The sequence below is a fragment of the Agelaius tricolor genome, unplaced genomic scaffold, assembly GCF_023055355.1.
Source record: "Agelaius tricolor isolate 1412-34295 unplaced genomic scaffold, bAgeTri1.0.p SCAF_10, whole genome shotgun sequence".
Classification (NCBI taxonomy): domain Eukaryota; kingdom Metazoa; phylum Chordata; class Aves; order Passeriformes; family Icteridae; genus Agelaius; species Agelaius tricolor.
Genome location: NW_027269270.1, coordinates 825,337 through 846,973, shown reverse-complemented (window position 1 = coordinate 846,973; position 21,637 = coordinate 825,337). Strand labels below are relative to the sequence as shown.

Here is a 21,637-nt window from a genome sequence, read left to right as displayed (position 1 = left end):
TGGATCTTCCTGAGTCCAAGTCAAGCCAAATAACTGCAATCAAAGAGTTAAAAGTGGCTTGGTTATTATTTTTTACAATGGCCAATTCTATCCAAATTGATGGAATTACTAACATTACTAAGCTAATAAATGCTTTGCTAAACTCTTAAACAAGAGTAAGGAGCACAGAGGAGCAAATCCCAGACACAAATCTGTCCATTCCAGGTCTTCCCTCCACAAGAGAGCAGAAGAAATTACACCTATTAGTATGGAATGACTAATTCCAACATGCTGCATAAAGATGTGCTTTGACTAATGCTGAAATTAATTTGGCACATTTAGTTCCTTGAGTATATTTGATGCAGCAGGAAAATCACCAGGCTGCAGCAAGAAGCCAGAACCAGGGGACACAAGGAGAGACCCTCTTAGCAGAGGGGAAATGTTAAGTGGAGACACTTCTTGTTGAGAAAAGGAGAACAAGGCAAACGGCAGGTAGAAAAATGCTCCTAGCATTAAGAATTCACAGGCATGTGTTTATTTTGAAATCTAATTCTCAATGAAGGATTACATCCAGCTCTTGAAAAGGCAGGAGCCAGTGCAGCATGCAGAATTATCCATTCGGAACAAACAAAGCTCGGGACGTTTCACGCTCACAACAAAGCTCAGCTGTAGTGCCAAGGCAGTGGAGGCACGGCCTGGCTCCTCCTCGGCTCGCAGCTGCCGGGGAAGCACGAAAGGCACTGGGGCCATCTGTCGGCAGAGCTGGAGCCCGCAGCACATCAGACACAGGAGCCTTGAGAGGCTTTAGCACTTCCTCCTCCCAAGGGGAATTTACTTCCTGCAGCCACGGCTGCCCTAAGAGCAGAAAACCATCTCTGCTTGGCTTACACAAGGTTGTTGGAGGCGTTTTTTCCTTTTGCCTCAAGTCCTGAATTTAATACATATGGTTAAGAACTGCAAGTGTCCTTTTTGCCCTATTTTACAGGGGGTTTTCCCCATTTTGCCCTTTACAACTTCCATTAATCAAGGTGTTTGTCACCAAAAAGTAAAATTACTAAATAAATGAAAACATATATATATCCTACCAGTTAATGAGAGATCCAACGAATTAGGACAGTACGTGAAGGTGAAGCTAAAAAGCTGCACTCCTTCAACCAAATATTTCTTCTTTTACTTACAAATTTAATCAAGCAGCTTCAATCTTTAGGTCAAACAAATGAACCAAAAAGACACCCTTTTAAACACAATGCCATTTTCTTGTTTGAGCTGGGAGGGAACTGGATTATCATAAATGGAACTAGATTATCATGGTTATAATAGAATGGTTAAATGGTTATAATAAATGGAACTATGGATTATCATAACTGGAACTAGATGATCTACAACTCATAAATGGTCAAGGAGGACAAATATGCATGAAAGAGCTTCTATGAATTGTGAACTCTTTGCAGGATCCTGCAAGTTTCTCACCTCAAAATCCTCCAAATGGATTCCCTACACAGCAGACCATTCCCTAATAACAAACATACAAGAAGCTGTGCTTAACCTTTAATAAAGAGAAAACATGCAGGAAGAAAGAAGAAAGAAGACAAGTGACAACCAAGCATTATTGAAAAAGAAATGGTAATTTGTTTCCAGCTTTCCAAATCAGCACTTGGGAAGATGGATTGCTTTGACTTGTGGCCAGTTTCCACATTCTCCAGTCCTGCATTTGAAACCTTTGCATTATTTTATATTTGCCTTGGTCTCCTCCCTCAAGGAAGGGAGATGCTCATCTGTGACCCATCTCTCAACCATGACACACATAGATTCAGCCCCAAAAGCAAGGAAGTGCACAGCTGACTAGGTCAGACACCTGAAAATAAGATGTAAAAGCCATCCTGATGTTTGCCATCACAAGCTCACACAACCACACCATCTTCCCTGCTCTCCTTCCTGATGTGTCATTAACTGGTAACAAAGCAATAAAAGGAGCACTCTCCCAGGCTCAGAAGGAATTATCTTCGTTATTTTACTGTGTTAATTATAATCACCATGAAGAGTCCAGCACAGCAGGCTAGCCATGGGTGAAGGCTTTCTGGGAGCCCTCCTGAGAGTGCAAGGAGGGAAAGCTGTCATGAGCTGAGAAACCTAAAGGGCTTCTGGAACAGGAGATAACCAAAACTGGTCCAAATTCACCACCTCTCTCTGCAAACTCAGCAGATGCTCTGCGTAGAGGAAAATTCTTGTTTCCTCAGAGGAGGGACAACTCCTTATTTCCTCCCAACTTGAAGCACCACAAGCCTTCTCTTCTCCCAGCTATTTCCCACCCAGCCCTTGTAACAGTGTGGCAGCTGCCAAGGTCCCCTGTCACCCTCTTGTGTGGCAGTTCACTGTCCCTGAGTGGCACAATGTGCCCCATCCCTTCCCTCAGCAAAGCAGAAGCAGCCCAGGCACCCCCCAGATCTGAAATGCAGTGCCCAGGCCCTGGGGGGTTGTTGTTATCTCATCACAGGGGTTCCATCTGCTGTCTCCTTATCACTAAAGTTCCACACCCCCTTGGTGTTTCTCCTGAGCTGCTCCTCAGAGCACTGACTCTCTCTTCTTCACCAAGCAGCCACTGACTCCAGTTCCCCTCTCACCCAGCCACCCCACTCTTTTACAGCCCTCTTCTGCTCACTGCTTACAGCTGTGGCCTGGGAAAGTCAGGCCTGCTCCTAATTTCTGATAATTAACCCAGCTGCAACCCCTTAGGGGTAAGATTACTTTCTACACTATCTTTATTTTCTTATATTCTACCCCCCTACAAGGGGGTTCCTCTCTCCACAGCAGATTTAGGACTCTGCACTGACTCCTTTAGTGGTGCTGTGATTTAATTGCCATGGAAGAGCTGGTCCTGGAACAATTTGCTCTTACTGTAAAAAATAGTCCCATGTGGAAGGGCTGTTGTGATTGGGGCAATGTTGTGATTGGGTTGTAATGGGGCAATTTCCCATTAGTTTAGAATATTCAGAGTTGAACAGGTCACATTTTGTATTTTAACTAATTGGGTTTGCCTCTTTAATGACTATGAGGATAAACGTGACTGCTGGATGCTACAAGAAGAGTCACATTTATTTTCATTTTTATTTTCATTTATTAGTTTAACTCAACATTAAGTTCATCCACACTAGAACCTTTTTTGAGAACCATTTTGATTTCAGTGAAAAAAATAACTACCAGTAGTAAATGGGGACAATCCTTCAGAATCATTATAAACAGTACAACACTCTTCATGCCTGCTAACCTTGTTTATGATCTCTTTTAAATAAGAAAAAAAGGGATAATTCAATTAGCTTTAATTAAATTCCGGGTATTAGACCCTAACAGCTAATGAAAATTATACAGATTTGTTTTTATAACTAATGAAGTCCCAGAGAATTCAACTTCATTTTACTTTGGGGTAGTAGGGTGGCAGCTACAAGTCAGTTTCCTTTTACACACATGGAAAAATATTAGTGGCTGTGAAAACAACAAGAAAAAAAAAATTGCCCGTAAAATGAAACTGGAAGAAAAATGCTTCTTTCAGGAAAAAAAAAATTCTGAACTAGTTAGAAGGAAAAAAAAAAACCCCAAAGCACCAACCAAACCCAAACCAAGAAATCTAAACCCCACACTGAAAATACACAGAGAGGATAAAGCCTGGTATTTTCAAGAGCAGTTTGACAAAATACTTTTATCAGTTCACAGAGGGCTCCTGCAAGGTAAAAGATCATAACCAAGGGATGACTTGCCTTGTGTTCTTTTAGTTCCTTTTCAAAGCAAACGTTGGGATCACCCTGCAGCCCTACCTAGCTACACAAGCCTTTGCTAATGAGCACCTCAATGAGTATGGAGCTCTGGATAAAAACCACAGCAGAACTAATGAGGAACAGAAGCCATTTCCCACTTTAGCTCAATAATTACAAACATCAAAAGACAACAGTGACAGGAACTCACACACAGGACTGAAGAAGCCCATCCCACTGCCCACACTCCAGCTGGAAGTCAGCTTTCTTGTGGCTGTACCAGTGCCAGTAAGGAGTGCCAGCAACACCACTGAACTTCAATAATCAAAACATGTTTATCATCCTTTTTGTCTACAGCATGAACTGCTTAATTTTTCATTTAGCATCAGAATGCTTTGCAACGAAACCTTATTGGCATGTCACAAATATGCCAGGGCTCCAAGCCTCAACAAGCTGCAGGGATGCTGTTTCCTTAGATGAAATACCTGTGTTTTTTAAAGAAGCATCAGGCATATTGCTGGAAACCATACCTGTGTGAAAACTTGTCAGGGCAGATCCATTTTTTTCAGAACCAGTCAGTCATGACTGCATTCATTACAAATTCCCAGAAAATCTGGGAAGGGTAATTTGTAAACAGTGTTTTAATAAAGAGGAATATGCAGGACTTATGACAAGAGGTAACAAGAGATCTCTCCTTCAAAGCTCTTGAGTCCTGTGAGGACAGCACTTCATTTTTTTTCCCCCCTAATTCCATATTAATGACATCAAATATGAGGTTTGAACTCAGCTCAGCTGACACTTCCATTTAAAAAGGTCTCATGCAGCAGGAGTGGCTTATTAGTACACCTTTGGAAGAGGACAGAGTTATTCATCAAGAACAGCCCCTGTCTCACCAGACAGAAGTGCTGTATAAATGTCAGCTGCTTATAGAGGAATCAATTCTTCCAGTGTATGCAGTTTATTAACCACACAGCACTTGTATTATATGATTTAGCACAAAGCACATTTAAATTGCCAGAGCACAAACTCTTTGAAATGACCTCTCAGAAGGGAGGGAGCTGCCATGAGAGCATCTGATGAGTGGGACACGTTTTACCCAGCTTGTACAAAGTAATGGGCAAGGACAGCCCCTGCAGAGAGCAAAGCCATGAAGTTCTACCACACCAGGAACTGCTTCAGATATGAGCAGCAGAAGGAGTGAGAGCTGTCATTCCAAGAACAGTACTGAGCTTACATAAAACTGAGAACACTCCAACTCTGTCCCTTCCCTTCAGAGCATAGGGCTCAGCATGGCAATCACACTTGCATCAGGTGGTGGATCTCAACACTTAGATAATGTTAACCAATGTTTCACAGAGTTATCTTCATGTACATAACTCAGAGCTTGTCCTGGCTGAGCTACCAGCTCAGGCTGAACTGCTCAAGGTCACTCAGTGAGATCTGAAATACTTCTAAACTCCTTGGGACAAATCAGAGACAGCTGCCTGCCACACAAGGCCAAAGCATTTAAATGCTTATCACTTCCTAAAACTCACAGGTATAACTGACACTGAAATGTTTGAGTTTCCAAGTACAACCATCTCTGATCGTTCAAACAGTCATTTCTTCATGAAATCAGAGAATCAGGTCAGAAATTTCCCAATAAACCCAGAAGAAAAAGATCACAAAATGAGATTTCTCTCCTTGAAATAGGATCTTCTGAATTAACTGGTTTCCAGAATATTTTTAAAACAATCTTGTCTTTTTAAACCTCTGGTTAAAGCTGAACTATCACAGGTATAACTGACACTGTAATGCTTTGAGTTTCCAAGTACAACCATCTTTGATCATTCCAACAGTCATTTCTTCATGAAATCAGAGAATCAGGTCAGAAATTTCCCAATAAACGCAGAAGGAAAAGATCACAAAATGAGATTTCTCTCCTTGAAATAGAATGTCTGAAATTATTGGTTTCCAGAATATTTCTAAAACAACTTTGTCTTTTTAGACCTCTGCTTAAAGCTGAGCTAACTATCACAGGTATAACTGACACTGTAATGCTTTGAGTTTCCAAGTACAACCATCTTTGATCATTCAAACAGCCATTTCTTTATGAAATCAGAGAATCAGGTTGGAAACTTCCCAATAAACCTAGAATGAGATTTCCCTCCCTGAAATAGGATCTTCTGAAGTAACTGGTTCCCAGAATATTTTTAAATCAACCTTGTCTTTTTAAACCTCTGCTTAAGGCTGAACTAGAAGATGAATGGTCCTACCTTGATGGAAGCAACATGGAGCAAAGTCTCTCCCTTGTAATTTCTCCTGGCAATTGAGTTGACACCAGGGGATTTCACCACAGAAGGACTGAGTGGTGCTGCTACTTGTCTGCAACTCTTGGAAGTGGATGGGGTAGAGGGAGATTCTGAAAGTGAAGGACTGTTAATGGCTTGAAGGGCTGCAGATCTTCTTGTCTTCATTCCAGTGGCAGTGAGTTTGGGTGCAGAGGAAGAAATCTGGACTGGTGTCAGTTCAGTGGCTGGGGAGATGGGGGAGCCCTGCAGAGACTCCTCTAAGCCATCAGCCTGCCTGCCTGCCTTCCCAGGAATGCCCCTCTCACCTCTCCTTGCTCTTTTAGCCTGAGGAGTCCCCTGAAGTGTGGAGTGCCCCCTTGCACGTTTCAAGGGTGTCACTTCACTGGCTATTGACAGCAATGCCTCTGCAGCACCATTGTTTTCCTTGCTGTCCCGTGCAGAGCACACAGCCTCACTGTTACCCTTCTTCTCTACCTGTGGCAGAACTTCCATATCCTCTGTATTATTATTACTGCTGGAGTCAGCTTCCTTGACAGACTCCTGCTGAGGTCTGTCCTCAGGACTCTCTGCTTCCTGAGTGCACAGCACTACTGGCTGACTGCAGATGGTCACACACTTGTCCTTGGGAGCCTTCTCAGCTTTTTGCTGCTCAGGTTTCTCTAAGCTCCACACTTTGTTAATGTCTGCTAGATGTTTCTTCTTCATCTTCTTAATCTGTCTCTGAGTTGGTCTTTTTGTTGGCTTAGAGGGCTTTTCATGAGGAGGGGAAGGGAAGAAATCATAAACTGAAGATGTGTCTTGACCAAGGTCATTGCTTTTAGTGTCAGCCTGATTCCTGTTCACAACACATCGAATCTTCCTGCTTCTTGGGCTGAACCACATTTTTATCTGCTCCTTCTTGCTCTTCTTTTCCAACTCTGACTCAGGTGGTGTGGATGTATCCTCTGCTGAATCTAAGTGCATGAGGAAAGGGGAAAAATAATTATGGAGTACTCTTCAGAACCTCACAAAGCAAAAAAAAAAAATCATAACAACAACTGCAAGAATCGATGAAGTGTTACTAAATACAATCTATGAGCACCTTCATTTCTGCTGAGAAGGCACAGGTGGTGACTTTAAAAGCTCTGGCAAGGTCACCCTTCTAAGACACATACAGTGACTTTAAAAGCCCTGGCAAGGTGGCCCTTCTGAGAAGGCACAGGTGGTGACTTTAAAAGCCCTGGCAAGGTGACCCTTCTGAGAAGGCACATACAGTGACTTTAAAAACCCTGGCAAGATGTCCCCTCTGAGAAGGCACATGTGGTGACTTTAAAAGCTCTGGCAAGGTCACCCCTCTGAGAAGGCACATATGGTGACTTTAAAAGCTCTGGCAAGATGTCCCCTCTGAGAAGGCACGAAGGCACATAAGTGACTTTAAAAGCTCTGGCAAGGTGACCCTTCTGAGAAGGCACATAGAGTGACTTTAAAAGCCCTGGCAAGATGTCCCCTCTGAGAAGGCACATGTGGTGACTTTAAAAGCCCTGGCAAGGTGACCCTTCTAAGACACCTACAGTGACTTTAAAAGCCCTGGCCAGGTCACCCCTCTGAGAAGGCACATAGAATGACTTTAAAAGCCCTGGCAAGATGTCCCCTCTGAGAAGGCACATGTGGTGACTTTAAAAGCCCTGGCCAGCCACATGGCACTCTGGAGCTCAGCAATCCCAGTGCAGTGACAGCTATCCATCAGGCAAGTGAGCATCCTGGCAGAGAGGTTCCTTCAGTAGCCTGGGTTCACAGCACAGCAGAGTTCTGACCAGAAAAGGACAGAAGTTGGTTTTCTCACTGAGTTTTCCTTGGAAATAGGGTTAACAAAGAGGCATGTGCATACACAAAAGAGCAAAGAAACAATTTTCTAAACAGGTATTACAGTTCATCTGAAGATGGAAAGGAAAAATAGCTGTAAGCAAGCAAAAACAATATCCTTATAAAAATGTCAAACATTCCTGAAAAATTTTGACTGATTCCACAGATATAGCAGATGAACCAGAGGAATATATATAGAAAATCTGTAAGCAATTGTGTCCTGTCATTTGATCCTTTACCCCTGGGTAGTAAATAACTTCAAGGAAGCTAAGCATTTTGATGATCTCAAACACTTCTTTAAAAACATGCAGTGGAGCAATTTTATAAATCACACTGTACAGCACATTACAAATCAATGGCCAGGATGATGCAGGAATATCCTGTACTCCCAGCACATGAAATAACAGCTGAGAACAAGGACTGAGCACATAAATACTGTCTTCAATGGCCTAAGAATAAATTAAGGACTATAAAGTCACCTCAAAGTTAGACACTAATTTAATTTCACAGGTTTTTTGACACTAAAGAACCACAGCAGATTTTTTTACCAATTCCTTCATTCTGAACTGGAGTTATTTTAGGTTATTTGGACAAGTCCTCCAAAGTAAATGCACAACTCATTCTTCCTGTTGCCTCAAACTTCAGGGACTACCACTCACCAAAGTCTTGGTGATTTATAACAATCAAACACAAAACCAATATGAATTTTGTTTTAAAGCAGCACTAAGACCAGTATTAGAAGGGAGGGGAGGGTTTTAATTATTCTTTAAAAAAAGCAATATAAAGTTTCAATTATTAGAAGTGACAGACACTCACTGTAACAATCTATCACTTTCACTTCAGTGCATTAAGTTTCTCTGGCTAATTTATTATCTCCACACCTTCTATTTTTGGTGTTAGTAACTACAGCCAGTTTTTCAGAGCAAGCTGGGATAAACTCAGAGCAACAAACACACTGGTTCCAATCCCTTAGTCACAAAAAAGTGCTTTTGAAACTCCACTTAAAAGAGAACTGTGCAGCTAGTAATTCAACACTAAAACAGACATTCCCAGTTGTCTTTTAAAGCAATGTTGCAAAGTTAAATGTTTCCTTAATCTTGATATCAATCACCTTACTTACCCCTGGAATTAAATCTGTTACATGTTAGATTCAGCTAGAGGAATTTGTAAGGCATCAGACCAAAAGTGTCATTAAGAATACAGCTGGAGGCTGGTTAATCAATCATTTAGGCACCTAAAGATAATCATCAAGTACAGAACTGCAGCTATTTGGTTTTCCTCTGAGGCTGGGCTTGGTGCAAACAAGAAAAAAAAGCACTGAAATTGAGACTGAAATCTCAGAACTAGCTAGCCTTGAGAACAATCCCATCTCATTCCTACAATAACATCTAAAAAAAAGGAAGAGCTTGATTGCAAACAGATGCAAAATATAAACCACAAGTTACTATTTTCTCATCTTGCCAGTGTTTACACAAACTAGCAGATCTCCTTGTCAAATATTTATCTTGCTCAAAGTATCAGTCATCCCCAAGTAAAGAGAAATAATAAAATCAGCTTGCAGAAGTAATTTGTGCAACAATTTTATGATGGCCAGAATTCTTTTTGATGTGTATAGCACAGCAAGACTTTAAAGTCCAAGTGACAAATTCAATCAAAGGCACTGTCCTTCAGAAGTATCATCTAAAGCAGCAGAACACAATGAAGCATTTACACTGGCTGTAGCACTTCTGGTAGCAGGAAAGCCTGTGGAAAATCCACCATGAGGCTTCCTGAACTGATCTGCTCATTGCTGGCTGCTCAGCAGGGATTTACTAGCCAGGTTATTAAAAACCTGCTGGAAATGTAATAATATGCTAAATAAATACTTCCCAAGGAGTGCTCTTCCTCACCTGCAATGACCTGAGGTGTAACAGAGTATGCTGCATGTTCTGGACCAGGGAGGCACTCAGGGGACATGATTAAAAGATGCCCATATCCTGACAAAGAGATCCAGAGGCCAGCCTTGCACACCCAGGGCAGGAAACTGCATTTTCTGCTACCCCTTCCTCCTTTTCCAAAGTGTACAAGGTAGGGAGCCCAAGCAACTTGGACAAATGGCCAATCTACTTCCCTGAAAATAGAATCTTCTGATGGACCCAGAGCTGTGAGAGAGAGAAATAAAGAGGGGAGATGCAGAGCCAAGAAGCTGAAAGGAAGTTGTTATGATTTAATAAGTAAATGTTAATTTATATAAAGAGGGTATTATCTGGTAGCTAAGTTCATTCAGTTAAAGTATCTTCAGAGAAAATTGCTCACAATAAAATCAATCCCAATGAATTCTCTGCTGTCTCAGAGTTTGAAGCCAGAGCTTGGATCTCAACAGTACTGAAAAAAATTACTATTATGATTTTGATTTAATTGTCTTTTTAATACATAAGTGTCCTAAAAAAATTTTCAGAGAGGCATTTAGACAAGGTAAATCAGTAGAGCATTCCTTACTAATTCTAGATTTTAAACATCTGCAATAGCATAAAGATCATCCACAATACCAGTATTAGAATCAGCCTATAATAAATGCAGTAAATTTAGTCTCCATTACCTATTAAATGTAACATTCAGATACACAATGTGGCAACTGAATTATTTCTAATTTAGAGTTATTTGCACATAATAAGCACAAGATTCTCAATGCTGATATTTAATAGAGTTGTATTTCTTAAGTGTTAAAAGGGTTGAGAGTACACAAAAATACCAGGAGATGGTCAGTGCCTTGCAACTAGAGCTCCAAGTTCTGCTGCAGTGCAATAGCAGGCTGGTGCAGGGGGGAAAAAAGAGCAATTAGAAAATGTGGTTTAGCTATCATTAATCTGCATCAAAGGAATATAATGATGCACATTGTGTGCCTTTCAAATTATTCTCTATTACGGGTTTCAGAAGAGAAGTTGAGAAATCTCTTTGACAAACTAGTCCCTTATTAAAAATCAAAGGGAAGAGCTTTGCTACCATCTGTGCAACATTAGTGCCTTCACTGAAGAGTGATTATTTTACAAGTTAAGTATTCAACACCAAAGGGGAAAGGGAGAAATTCCAGCGATTCAAAACTTAATCTTTAGATGTCATGAAAAATGTCACAGCAGCCATGAAATGCAATGTAATCTGTTACAACAGGAGTTCCACACCCAGTAAATGTGAAACAGACTCATGATACTGTAAAGGCTGCTTGATCTCACTGACTGTCCACCAGCATCAGCACCAGTTTGGGAAGCTTGCACCAACTCCTGCAAGGTGTAGCTCTGCAGGAAAAGAGGGGGGAAGGCTTTCTGTTTGATGTATAAGAGTGAAGCTGATTGCTACAAAGAACAAGCTAAAATCAACTATAAATGCTTGGTGATGGTTCAGAAAATTTAAAACAATCCCTTCTTTTTAAAGAATATTACACAGAAAATTCTTTAGAATTTCTCTTTCAAAATCATTACTGTAAATCAACAAATCAAGTGCTTTATGTGCACTATGCCCATGGTTCCACAAGTGCTCAGGAATTACCCACCCATGAAGCCCCTCATCCCAGCAATATCAGCTGTTCCCAAGATGCCTTGGACTCTGCAACACTAGAGCTAAAGGGTTAGAGTGCAGACATCCTCCCTGTGGGGCCTGCCAGGCAGCTTCCCTTTACCCTTAGGAAGCCACAGCACAGGGCAGCCAGAAATCAGGCACCTCTCCATGGACTAAGCATAGAAAACCTCCAACAAGTGAATTAATTTGGAGGCTCAGCATTTCCTACCTATAGCTTGAATTTTCCACTTCTAATTTGCATTTTCCAGCCAGTTTCAGGTTTGTTTGTCAATTCATCTTCAGTCAGCCCAGGAGTGTCATTGGCTGTGTTTCCCTCTAATTTAAAAGGGAAGTATTAGCTGTTTTGTGCAGTCCTTCCTGAATTTGCTGCTGTTATTTGCTGCTGTTCCTTACAATGCACATGCTGTTTGGCAGAAGCTATTTTTATCCCAATGGAATACAAAGTAAGATCCCTCTCACGTCTTCTGTGGAACCTCAGGGTACAGAGATTTTTGTATTTGAAATATTCTGTGTGAGCTTAACCCTATCCTTTTCAGTCACAGTAGTTCCATGGCATTTTTAAAAAGAAAAACACACAACTTACTGCATGCACCAGCTCTGTCAGAGACAAAAAAAATTACTAGTAGGATGCACTTAGAAATTTCAGTGTCAACAAGGATCTCCAACAAGATTCAAGAGAAGCCACAACTGTCTCAAAACAAGCAAATATGCAAAAGGGACATAAAACAAATGTATGGAAACATTCTTCTTTTCAACTGCTTCTCTTCCTTTCCTGCACTGAAAGATGGATTTTTCGGTCTACTTCCTTTACTGGAACATGAAGTACAATTTCTGACCTTCTAACACAAAAGAGAAGAAATATTGTTGACAGAAGTACAGTGCTGTAAGGCCATGAAAGCAAGTCCTTAACAAGAGAAGAGAACCCATGATTCTCCAAACCCAAACATGTTTCTCTTTCCATACATTAAGTTCAAGGCAGAACTTAATGGAAACAGCATCGATGGGAGGTGAGGGTCTTGCTGGAGCAGAGGGACAAAACATCCTGAAGAATTTGCTCTCAAAAATCTCTAAAGCTACAATATCCTGTGATTTTCAACCATATATATATATATTTTTTCCCCAATATGTAATTGGTTGTTCTTAGAGGTGCTGATTTACTTAGGAATTGAAGCCATTCCTGACAGTGAACTATTACCAGCTGGGGAGGATTTGCTCCTAAGCTCAGTATCACACATCCAAAAGGCCACTGTGCTGATCCTTAGCACACTGCAAAGATCACAAGTGACAGAAAGGCATCTCCCATGTCATCTCATCTAAGACACTCTTGTAAACTTCTATTTTGTGTCTGCTTTTAAGTCAGAACAAGGGATGATGATAAAAAGAACCTCATTTTGTTCTGTGGCCTAGCCACACCACACACACTTCATTTTAGAAGATCTATGGGATTAAATGTACTATTCAATTTTGAGTACAGTTAAACAGACCAATTTTTAAGAGTTAATCCATCTCTAAGAGCTCTCTAAAACATCTAAACAGTATCAATAATGCTACCATGTTGTATTTTAAATGCTTTATTTATAGCATCACAAACAGTTCCTCTCAGAATGATTCTCTTCCAAGTGTGCTTTTAAAAGCCTTCATCACTTAAAATGTTTCCCTGAAATCCTATTTAAGCCATCATCTGTTTTCTATGCTCCAGAAGATTTAATCACCATAGGATTTTATACCTATATAAAATGTATTCCTTTACACTTGGACACAGGCTTCCAGCCTCATCACTTAAAATCCATTTTGGTGTCAATAAAGAGATATTCCATAAATGAGTGAAGGTGCTGATGGGATTGCACATAGAAAAGGAATCTTTAACTTAGACAAACATATTAAGAAGCAACAATGAAGGAAGAATTACCTATTCTGTATCTGACAACTAAATTAATGTTTTCTAAAACTTGGTATTACATAAATGCTCCTCTCCGAGCTTGCAGAAGAAACACACAATCACCCATGTTGATTTCACTACACTTTTTCCCACTTTGACAAACAACCTAAAATTTCATAGAGATTCATTCCCAGAGTACGTTCTCTGCAATCTCCTAGCAGTCAGCAAGGACAAAGCTTCACTGCAGCAGATTAGCTGATTGTTAGGGACCAGAAAACAAATGAGTTAAGACTTGCTTCTTCCCCCTTTTTAGGCAAAGAACATAGATCATTTTTCCCATGTGCAAAACCCTGAACTGAAAATGACTGGGACAGCAGGCACGACTCAGTCAGTGCACAGAAAGCCAGAGGCAGGAGAAGACATGCATTAATTCTTTACTAGGGGAACTTTACACTCTGGGGCTCCCCTAGGATATGACAACCTGTGCCCCTGCTTTGTGCCACGTGACTCAGCAACCTCTCCCACTTGTGTCTAATTCTGGCAAACGGATTCCAATGAATTATGGACTAACCCGCTCACGGGGATTGCTCGGTAAAACAGATTCAAAGAGCGAGCAATCCATACAGACAGCTCTCTTCAAATCACATTTTCCAAACATGGTTTGGAACAGCCTCTTGGAATTTGAAGCAAGGCTGCACTGCTCATTTGCCGGGAAGTGAAAGGGGGTGGCCTGGACTCTGCAGCCGCCAGGGGGCGAGTCTCACCGGGGGTGTCGGTGCTCAGGAGCTGCCGCAGCTTGCTGCAGAGCTGGATCATGTTGTCCAGCTGCCGGTTGATCTGTGCGTCCTGCACCCAGGCTGGCATGCGGCACACGGGGCACTCGGTGCCAACACAGTCACCCACACAGGACCTGCAAGGCAGAGGGAACACCCATCATCCAGAGGAAGTTACCCACTGCAGCCACCATCAACCGTTTCACAGCCCAGCCAGAAGCTCTTATCTGGGCACTGTAGGAAAGCCCACGCGAGTTAGTCACAAACACAGCACAGATTTATCATGGCAAGTGACAAGCTAAACAGAAAATTAAGCAACCCACTTCCCAAGCCTTGTCAGGACAATCATGAAAAACACAGTGCCTCACAAGCTGACCCAAATTTTCAAATGCTCCACTGCTGTTTGACTCCAGGTAACAATTAGGCTTCCCTGTTAAAACTACAAATTCTTTTACACCTGCTCTTCTGCAGCCTTCCATTTTTAAACAAGTGCCAAATAGCCAACCCATAGTAAACTAAAATTTCCACTTTCTCCTAGTTAAAATTTGCTTGGTGAAGCAAATTCTTCTTGGTAAAGCAAATTCTCCAAACCCAAACATGTTTCTCTTTCCATACGTTAAGTTCAAGGCAGAACTTAATGTAAACAGCATCGATGGGAGGTGAGGGACTTGCTTGCTGTGAAGAACTTTCACCTGTGTCAACATTTCTCTGTATGAAGTCCCACGAGGATCTCCAGGTGCTCAGAGTATCTTATCACTGCTCCCTTTCACAGCATTTATATCAGATGATCATGGTGGGATAGGTGGGGACACAGATTTACTCACTAATACTACTCTCCCCAAATCAGCCTAAAATCTTTTATTCTTTGATTAGGCCAGTGAGAAGACCTCATGATTTGTCACCTGAACTGCAACATTCAAGGGCCACTTACATCTCACCCCCCATCTATCCTATTAAATAGAGGTTACAGTTCCACACAGCCAAAACTGAATCAATTTGAATGGTGTAAGTTACCTGACCATTGCTCATAGAAAAATTGCTGTTAGGTGTGTTTTGTGCTTTAAACAGGGAGAGGCCCTTGTGGCTGAGGCTCTGCTGTGTTTGGCAGACTGAAGCACAGCTCTTGGCTCCAACATATCCTAGGTGATATCTGACAAATGCCTTGGGAGCAAAGGGAAGGGCCAAACAGGTGTCCTTCTCTAGGGAAGCTGGCCTCAGGCTTCCCACCCCTGTAAATGGCACTGCAAAGGAAATGCAGAATGACCTTCATAGCACAACATCTCTTAATCACCCGTTTGGTTGGGGTTTTGTAGTCAGCTGGTAATGACTGCAGGTAACCTAGCACAGCTACCCCACCAAAACTGCAGAAACTGCTCTTGATAAACTCCCCTGGCCGTGACAAACCCATGGTGAGGGAGAACCGGCTGTTTTAGGTGTGACCTGAGTACTGCAGCACGTTCATTTCAGATCTCCCACTCCAGATTCCAGGAGCCAGCTCCAACCATTCATCCCAATCCTCCCCAGGTGTGTTAATAAACAAAAAAAGTCTGTCCTCAGCAGTGAACCAGAATCAGCTCTCAACACTCAAACTTGACAGAAATTAATCTTAACAGAACCTAAACTCGGCAGAACTTCAATGTAACAGAACCTCCATTTAACAGAACGTAAACTTAATATTGCATAAATGTCACAAAACTAAAGTCAGCTTCTTTAAAAGTTGCAGCTACAACAGAGTTTAACTCATTTTTACTCCAGGGTTACAAATGGAAATTTGTCTTTCAATAGTCAAACATCAATGGACAATATGCAGGCAAACAGCTGAGTTGTAACTGAAATAGCAGCAAGCTGGACATACTGGAGGGATTATAAAGGTGTGGCAAATACACATGTTGTGGTTTTATGTAATTTAGTTTTGAGAATAGTTCATAGTAGCTGTAAATATTATTGAAAATACCTAGTTTGCTTCTAAAGAAATTAATCTGAATTTCCTTCGGTTTATTTTAAAAAATAGCCACTGCCCAAGACTCAGTCATCAAAGGACAGATGGAATTGCTGCTAAAAGGTCAGGCATACAAAAGCAAAAAGATCAGGCACAACAATAACTCAGATAATAGTAAATAAACTCCTTTTTCTGGAGCAAGAAATAGCTGCTAATGAATGCTTAAAACTCCTGTTAGCTGATTTTTCCAGCCTCATCAATACAAACTGCATTGTTCTCCTGATGTTTGGAAAATTCTTCAGGAAAAACCCCACAAAACTTTAATGAACAGTGGGTGATTTAAATCTATCACCTAGAATACACATGGGTTATCCAAAATAAAACCACAAGGCCTTAGATGCCCAACAGCTGAACAATTACATTTACTGAACCACATGTTCATGTTTATAAAAATTTTTTACAAGTTTCTGGGGGTTATTTTACAAAATGATCTGCAGGCAGATCATTTCAATGAAATAAATAACTTAAATAATTCCTTCAAACAGCAGAATCATAGAATGGTTCCAGCTGGGAGGGACCTTAAAGTCCATCTCATTCCACCTCCTGCCATGGGCAGGGACTTTCCACCATCCCAGGCTGCTCCAAGCCCTGTCCAGCCTGGCCTTGGACACTTCCCAGGGATCCAGGGGCAGCCACAGCTTCTCTGGGCACCCTGTGCCTCTCTGCCCTCAAAGGGAAGAATTTCTTCTCATTATCCAAACTAAACCTGCTCTCTTTCAGCGTGAAGCCATTCCTTTAATCCTGTCCCTACACGCCCTTGTAAAAGGTCCCTCCCTCTTCAAGAACCTTCTACAGCAATTAGTGGCCACTATCAGCTGGGAAAGAACACGTGTCTGGAGAGAAATAAATCACCTGTGTGCCTTTTAGTACATGCATACTGGGGGAAGAGATGCTGAGGGCACCTGTCCCATAACCAGTTACTCCTTAAAAAGCCAGTAAATGTTTTACTTGTATTTTACCTTTCAGGCCTTCAACACTGAAAACTCCTATTACAAAAGTGCAGCTGAAGATAGAGTGGACACACATCCATGAGGGAGGGAGGGTTTCTTCAGCTTTTACTGACATACTGACTATAACAGGACATAAAGCTGAGTATCAGCAGGTTTACAAGTAGAGGTCAGACAGTATCTTTCTTCTTCACCCTAACAAAGGTAGGGTTTTATCAGACTGCTTACACCTGCGCTGTGCAGAGAGACTCATTAAGATACACAGCAGACCTTTTAACTCCCGGTGCTTGCATGTGCATGCCATGAAGAGCAGTGACACACAAAAGGTTCTCCAACCTCACCCAAAGATGGCCAGAGGGTTCCCCCACCTCACCCAAAGGCGGCTCTGGGACACAAACATTTCAGCCTCTGCCTGTATTGACAATGCAGTGAGTTGTCCCACGACGGGCGACGCAACCACCACCACCTCAGAAGCGCTTTGCTGGCAGAACGCTTCTAATTAAAGTCAGTTTAAGTTAAAAGTTAACCTTAAGTTAAGTTCAGTTTTTTGAAGCACTCAGATTATTTGACCAACTCTAGGCAGAGGTAAGCCTGCCTATGCCACCGCGTTTGGATGCGTGTGAGAACAGCGGCACAACTGAAGGAGCAAAGTCTTGGTAGAAGGCCAAACCAACAACAAGCACCACCCAGCCCTCAGGGGCAGAGGAAAACCCCTCGGAAACAGGAAACACCTTCCCAAGCTGCTCTTTTTCTTAATGTGAGGAGAAAGAGATAGGAGTTGAGAGTGATGCGAACTGCAGGTTGTTTTGGATTTTTACCTCACTACAAGCGGACAATTCCCTCCACCACACTGAAAACTCCCTTCACACCTGGCCAGCATCCTAAACCAGCACTCCGGCATGGGACCCGCAGGGGAACAGCAGCTGCCGCTCTCCTCTCCCCCTCAGCTCCCCGGGAGGAGCAGCAGGCCCCAGCAGCGCCCGCTCCCCGTCCTTTCTCCACAGCACGGCGGCGGGCCCCGGTACTTACAGGCAGAAGACGTGCTCGCACTGCCCCAGGGACACGGGCTCCCGCAGGACACCGGCGCTGTGGGCAAAGCAAGCAGAAACGCGGCACTTTTAACACACACGGCAGGGGCCGTGAAGGAAGACAGGGTGGGGGGAAAGGGGGAAGAAGGGCATCCATTACCAGCGGGAGCAGCTCAGTAACTTCTCCAGCCGCCCCAGCGCGGCGCGGGTGTGGGACCAGGTGTGCCCGGGCGGCGCCATGGAGGGGGCAGCAGGGCGGAGGGGGCTGCCTGGGGCCGGCTGGTTGCCCGAGCGTCCGCGCAGCGCCTCCCTCATCGCTTCCCTCACAGCGGTTCCCTCATCAGCTCCGACCTGAGCCCTTCCTTCCCTCAGCGCTTCCCGCCGCCGCTCCGAATCCCCCGCCCGCCCCTTCTGCGCAGGCGCGGGGGCCGCGCGCGCGCTGCCCGCCCTCAGCGTTTCCCGCGCGCCGGGAGCGGGGCGGGGCCGCCCGTGAGGGGAGCGCCGGGGAAATGGCGGGAGGGGCGAAACTCGGAGCGGAGAGCCAGGAGCACGGGGTCAGTCAGGGTGTGGCAGGAAAATTGGGTGTTAATGTTTTCCCCTGCGACCCCATGGGTGGGAGACTGCAGTAATTAGAGAAAATAGGCTGTTAATGTCTGCAGGAACGACTAGGTCTGAAAGAATAGCTCGACAGTCGTGACACTCTTTTTGTCTCTACGATCATCAAACTGCGGGAACTTGTTACAGTTTAAAGTTCTGAACTTGAGGGTAATGGCAGAAATGCCTCCGCACGAGTCTCTAAGTCTATTGCAGAACCCAGAGCGTCTGAACTTCCGAACTTTAGTGGCAAATGACGATACAAGTTCAAGCAGCTCGAAGCCATTTCCTCATGTCCCATCCCCGTTCCCTGTGTGAAAAATGCCAATCACTTGTTTTTAAAAGTTTAATAGTAATAAAGTGGTTATAAAAATAGTGATACAATTAGAGTAATAATAATTTGGACAATTTAAATTAGGACAATATGAGACAATAAAAACAAAGAGTTACAGACGTCCGGGTACCTTTTTCTGGGCAGCATAAGCGCGAAAAAGGACACCTGTTAACAGAGGATTAACCCTTAAAAGCAATAACCTGTTGCATATTCATACAGCTCATACATGATGCATAAAATCCATTCAAACACAGGATTCTGTCTGGTCAGTGTCAACTTCTGCCTCTTAAGTCTAACAGAGTCTTCATGGCTGAGCGAGGCGGGAAGAAGTTTGTTCCTTCTGATAATGCAGCAATAAATTGTTTTTCTCTGAAAGATTTAGGTGTCCTGTGGCTGCTATCTCAGTGCGAGTCCCTTATTTCAAAAAAAAGTATCCTACATAGCATAGTTTCTATTTTAACATTTTGTTACAACCTAAAACTATATTTAACACACTACTAAGATAATTAATACAGCATTACTTTCTAACACAACACATATAATATCCATTTTAATAATATTTGCGAAAAGCCAATCATAAAATACGCATTTTTCACACCTGGGGGCACAGCCTGACTCCCTGGCTGTCCCCTCCTGTCGGGAGCTGTGCAGAGCCACAAGGGCCCCCCTGAGCCTCCTTTGCCTCAGTCTGAGCCCCTTCCCAGCTCCCTCAGCTGCTCCCGGTGCTCCAGTCCCTTCCCCAGCTCCGCTGTGCTTCTGACCTGCTCCAGCCCCTCGACATCCCTGGTGTCCTGAAGTGCCCAGAGCTGGACACAACACCCGAGGTGTGGCCTCACCAGTGCCCAGCACTGGGGAAAAATCGCCTCCCTGCTCCTGTGGCTGCACTATTCCTGATACAGCCCGGGTGCCATTGGCCTTCTTGCCTACCTGGGCTCATGTTCAGTCACTGACTCTGGCACTTTCTCAGCTTTCCAGCCCCTCTACCCCAGCCTGGAGCCGCAGGGGGTTATCCTGGCCAAAGTACAGGACACACTTGGCCTTCTTGAACCTCATGCTGTTGGTCTCAGCCTGTCTAGATACCACAACAGCATCCAAATTGAGCTCCTACCCAAACCTGATGCTCCTATGTACGTCTTCCCAGTGTCTCTGTATCTATAACAAATATGTCTGTGAAAAATGTGTATTTTATGATTGGCTTTTTGCAAACATTAAAATGGATATTATATGTGTTGTGTTAGAAAGTTATGCTGTATTAATTTTCTTAAGTATTGTGTTAAATATAGTTTTAGGTTATAACAAAATGTTGAAATAGAAACTATGCTACGTAGGATACCTTTTCTAAAGAAAGGACTCGCACTGAGATAGCAGCCATAGGACACCTAAATCTTTCAGAGAAAAACAATTTATTGCCCCATTATCAGAAGGAACAAACATCTTCCTGCCTCGCTCAGGCATGAAGACACCGTCAGAATTAAGAGGAAGAAGTTGACACTGACCAGACAGAATCCTGTGTTTGAATGGATTTTATGCATCATGTACAAGGTGTATGAATATGCAACAGGTTATTGTTTTAAAGGGTTAATCCTCTGTTAAAGTGGGTCATTTTTCGGGCTTATGCTGCCCGGACTGTCTCTTAACTGTAAATCTTTGTTTCTATTGTCTCCTATTGTCCTAATTCAAATTGTCCAAATTATTATTACTCTAATTATATTACTATTTTTATAACCATTTTATTACTCTTAAACTTTTAAAATTTTAAAAACAAGTGATTGGCATTTTTCACATGTCTAACACAGCATAAATATAAATATCAGGCACAGATACCTCACCAGTCACACTTATTTCAGGTTTCCAGGGTGGTTTTTCCCTCAGTCTGTGGGTCTTGCATCACCCCAGCCACAGCCCAATCTTCCACTTTTGCAGCTTGATATTTTTTAGGTGGTACCTGCACAGAGATGCAGCTCCCACCATCCCTCTACAGTGTAATTACTGGAGCACATAAAGTAGTTATAGCAGGAATTTATCACTTTCAGGTAGAAATACTCCTGGCCAAGTAAAAGATAGAGCAGGAATGCCAGGAGCAATTTATAACGGGCTTACTGACATTTCACGTGGAGAAGCTCTGCCAGTGAATAAGCATCAAGCCATAAATCTCGGAGAAAACGTGATTAAAGTGAGCAAGTTATTCTTTGAGGGAACTTCATCATAAAAGGACATGGCTGCAAAATTTGGTTTGTGACAATCGTAGAAAACAGCCATCAGAGGGGTGTCCCAGCCCTACCCTATCTAGACAGAAGGAGTTCTACTTAAGTGGGTGTTAAATCAGGGCTGAAAGTATTTCTTAGTAAGTTATTAATGTCCTCCAAGAGGGAGGTTCTACAGTTTTCAAGAGTCACGCTCCTCTGCTTTTGTGGCTTGAAATTGTGAATTTCCTATTTTTTTTTTCTTTCTTTAGAGAAGGCTAAATATTTATCTTTTTTACTAAGATGAGCCAGAGGTGCAGGGAAGTAAGCTCCACTCAGGATGTGGAATTGTGAAATCTCTCAGCACTTTGGAGAACGTTTCCTGCTGTCATCTGGGTGCAGTGAGCTGCTGCGGGGCACAGCATCCTCCTTTCCTGTCTTGGTGGAGGGAAAGGGGCAGGCAGAGGTGCCCTGGGTGTGCTGCTCAAAG

The 21,637-nt window shown here is 42.9% G+C and overlaps 1 protein-coding gene across 1 annotated transcript in view; it reads right to left on the bottom strand.

Moving 5' to 3' along the window:
- BARD1 (BRCA1 associated RING domain 1) overlaps positions 1-18,398 on the bottom strand; it is a 43,354-nt gene extending 24,956 nt beyond the window's left edge. The window contains exons 1-4 of the mRNA XM_071434225.1: positions 18,197-18,398; positions 18,038-18,094; positions 14,054-14,199; positions 5,981-6,969 (exon numbers count right to left, since the gene is read on the bottom strand). Coding sequence (XP_071290326.1) covers positions 5,981-6,969; positions 14,054-14,199; positions 18,038-18,094; positions 18,197-18,351 — 1,347 coding nt within the window. The 5' untranslated portion in view covers positions 18,352-18,398. The remainder of the gene's footprint in view (positions 1-5,980; positions 6,970-14,053; positions 14,200-18,037; positions 18,095-18,196) is intronic.
- Positions 18,399-21,637: the final 3,239 nt, after the last annotated feature.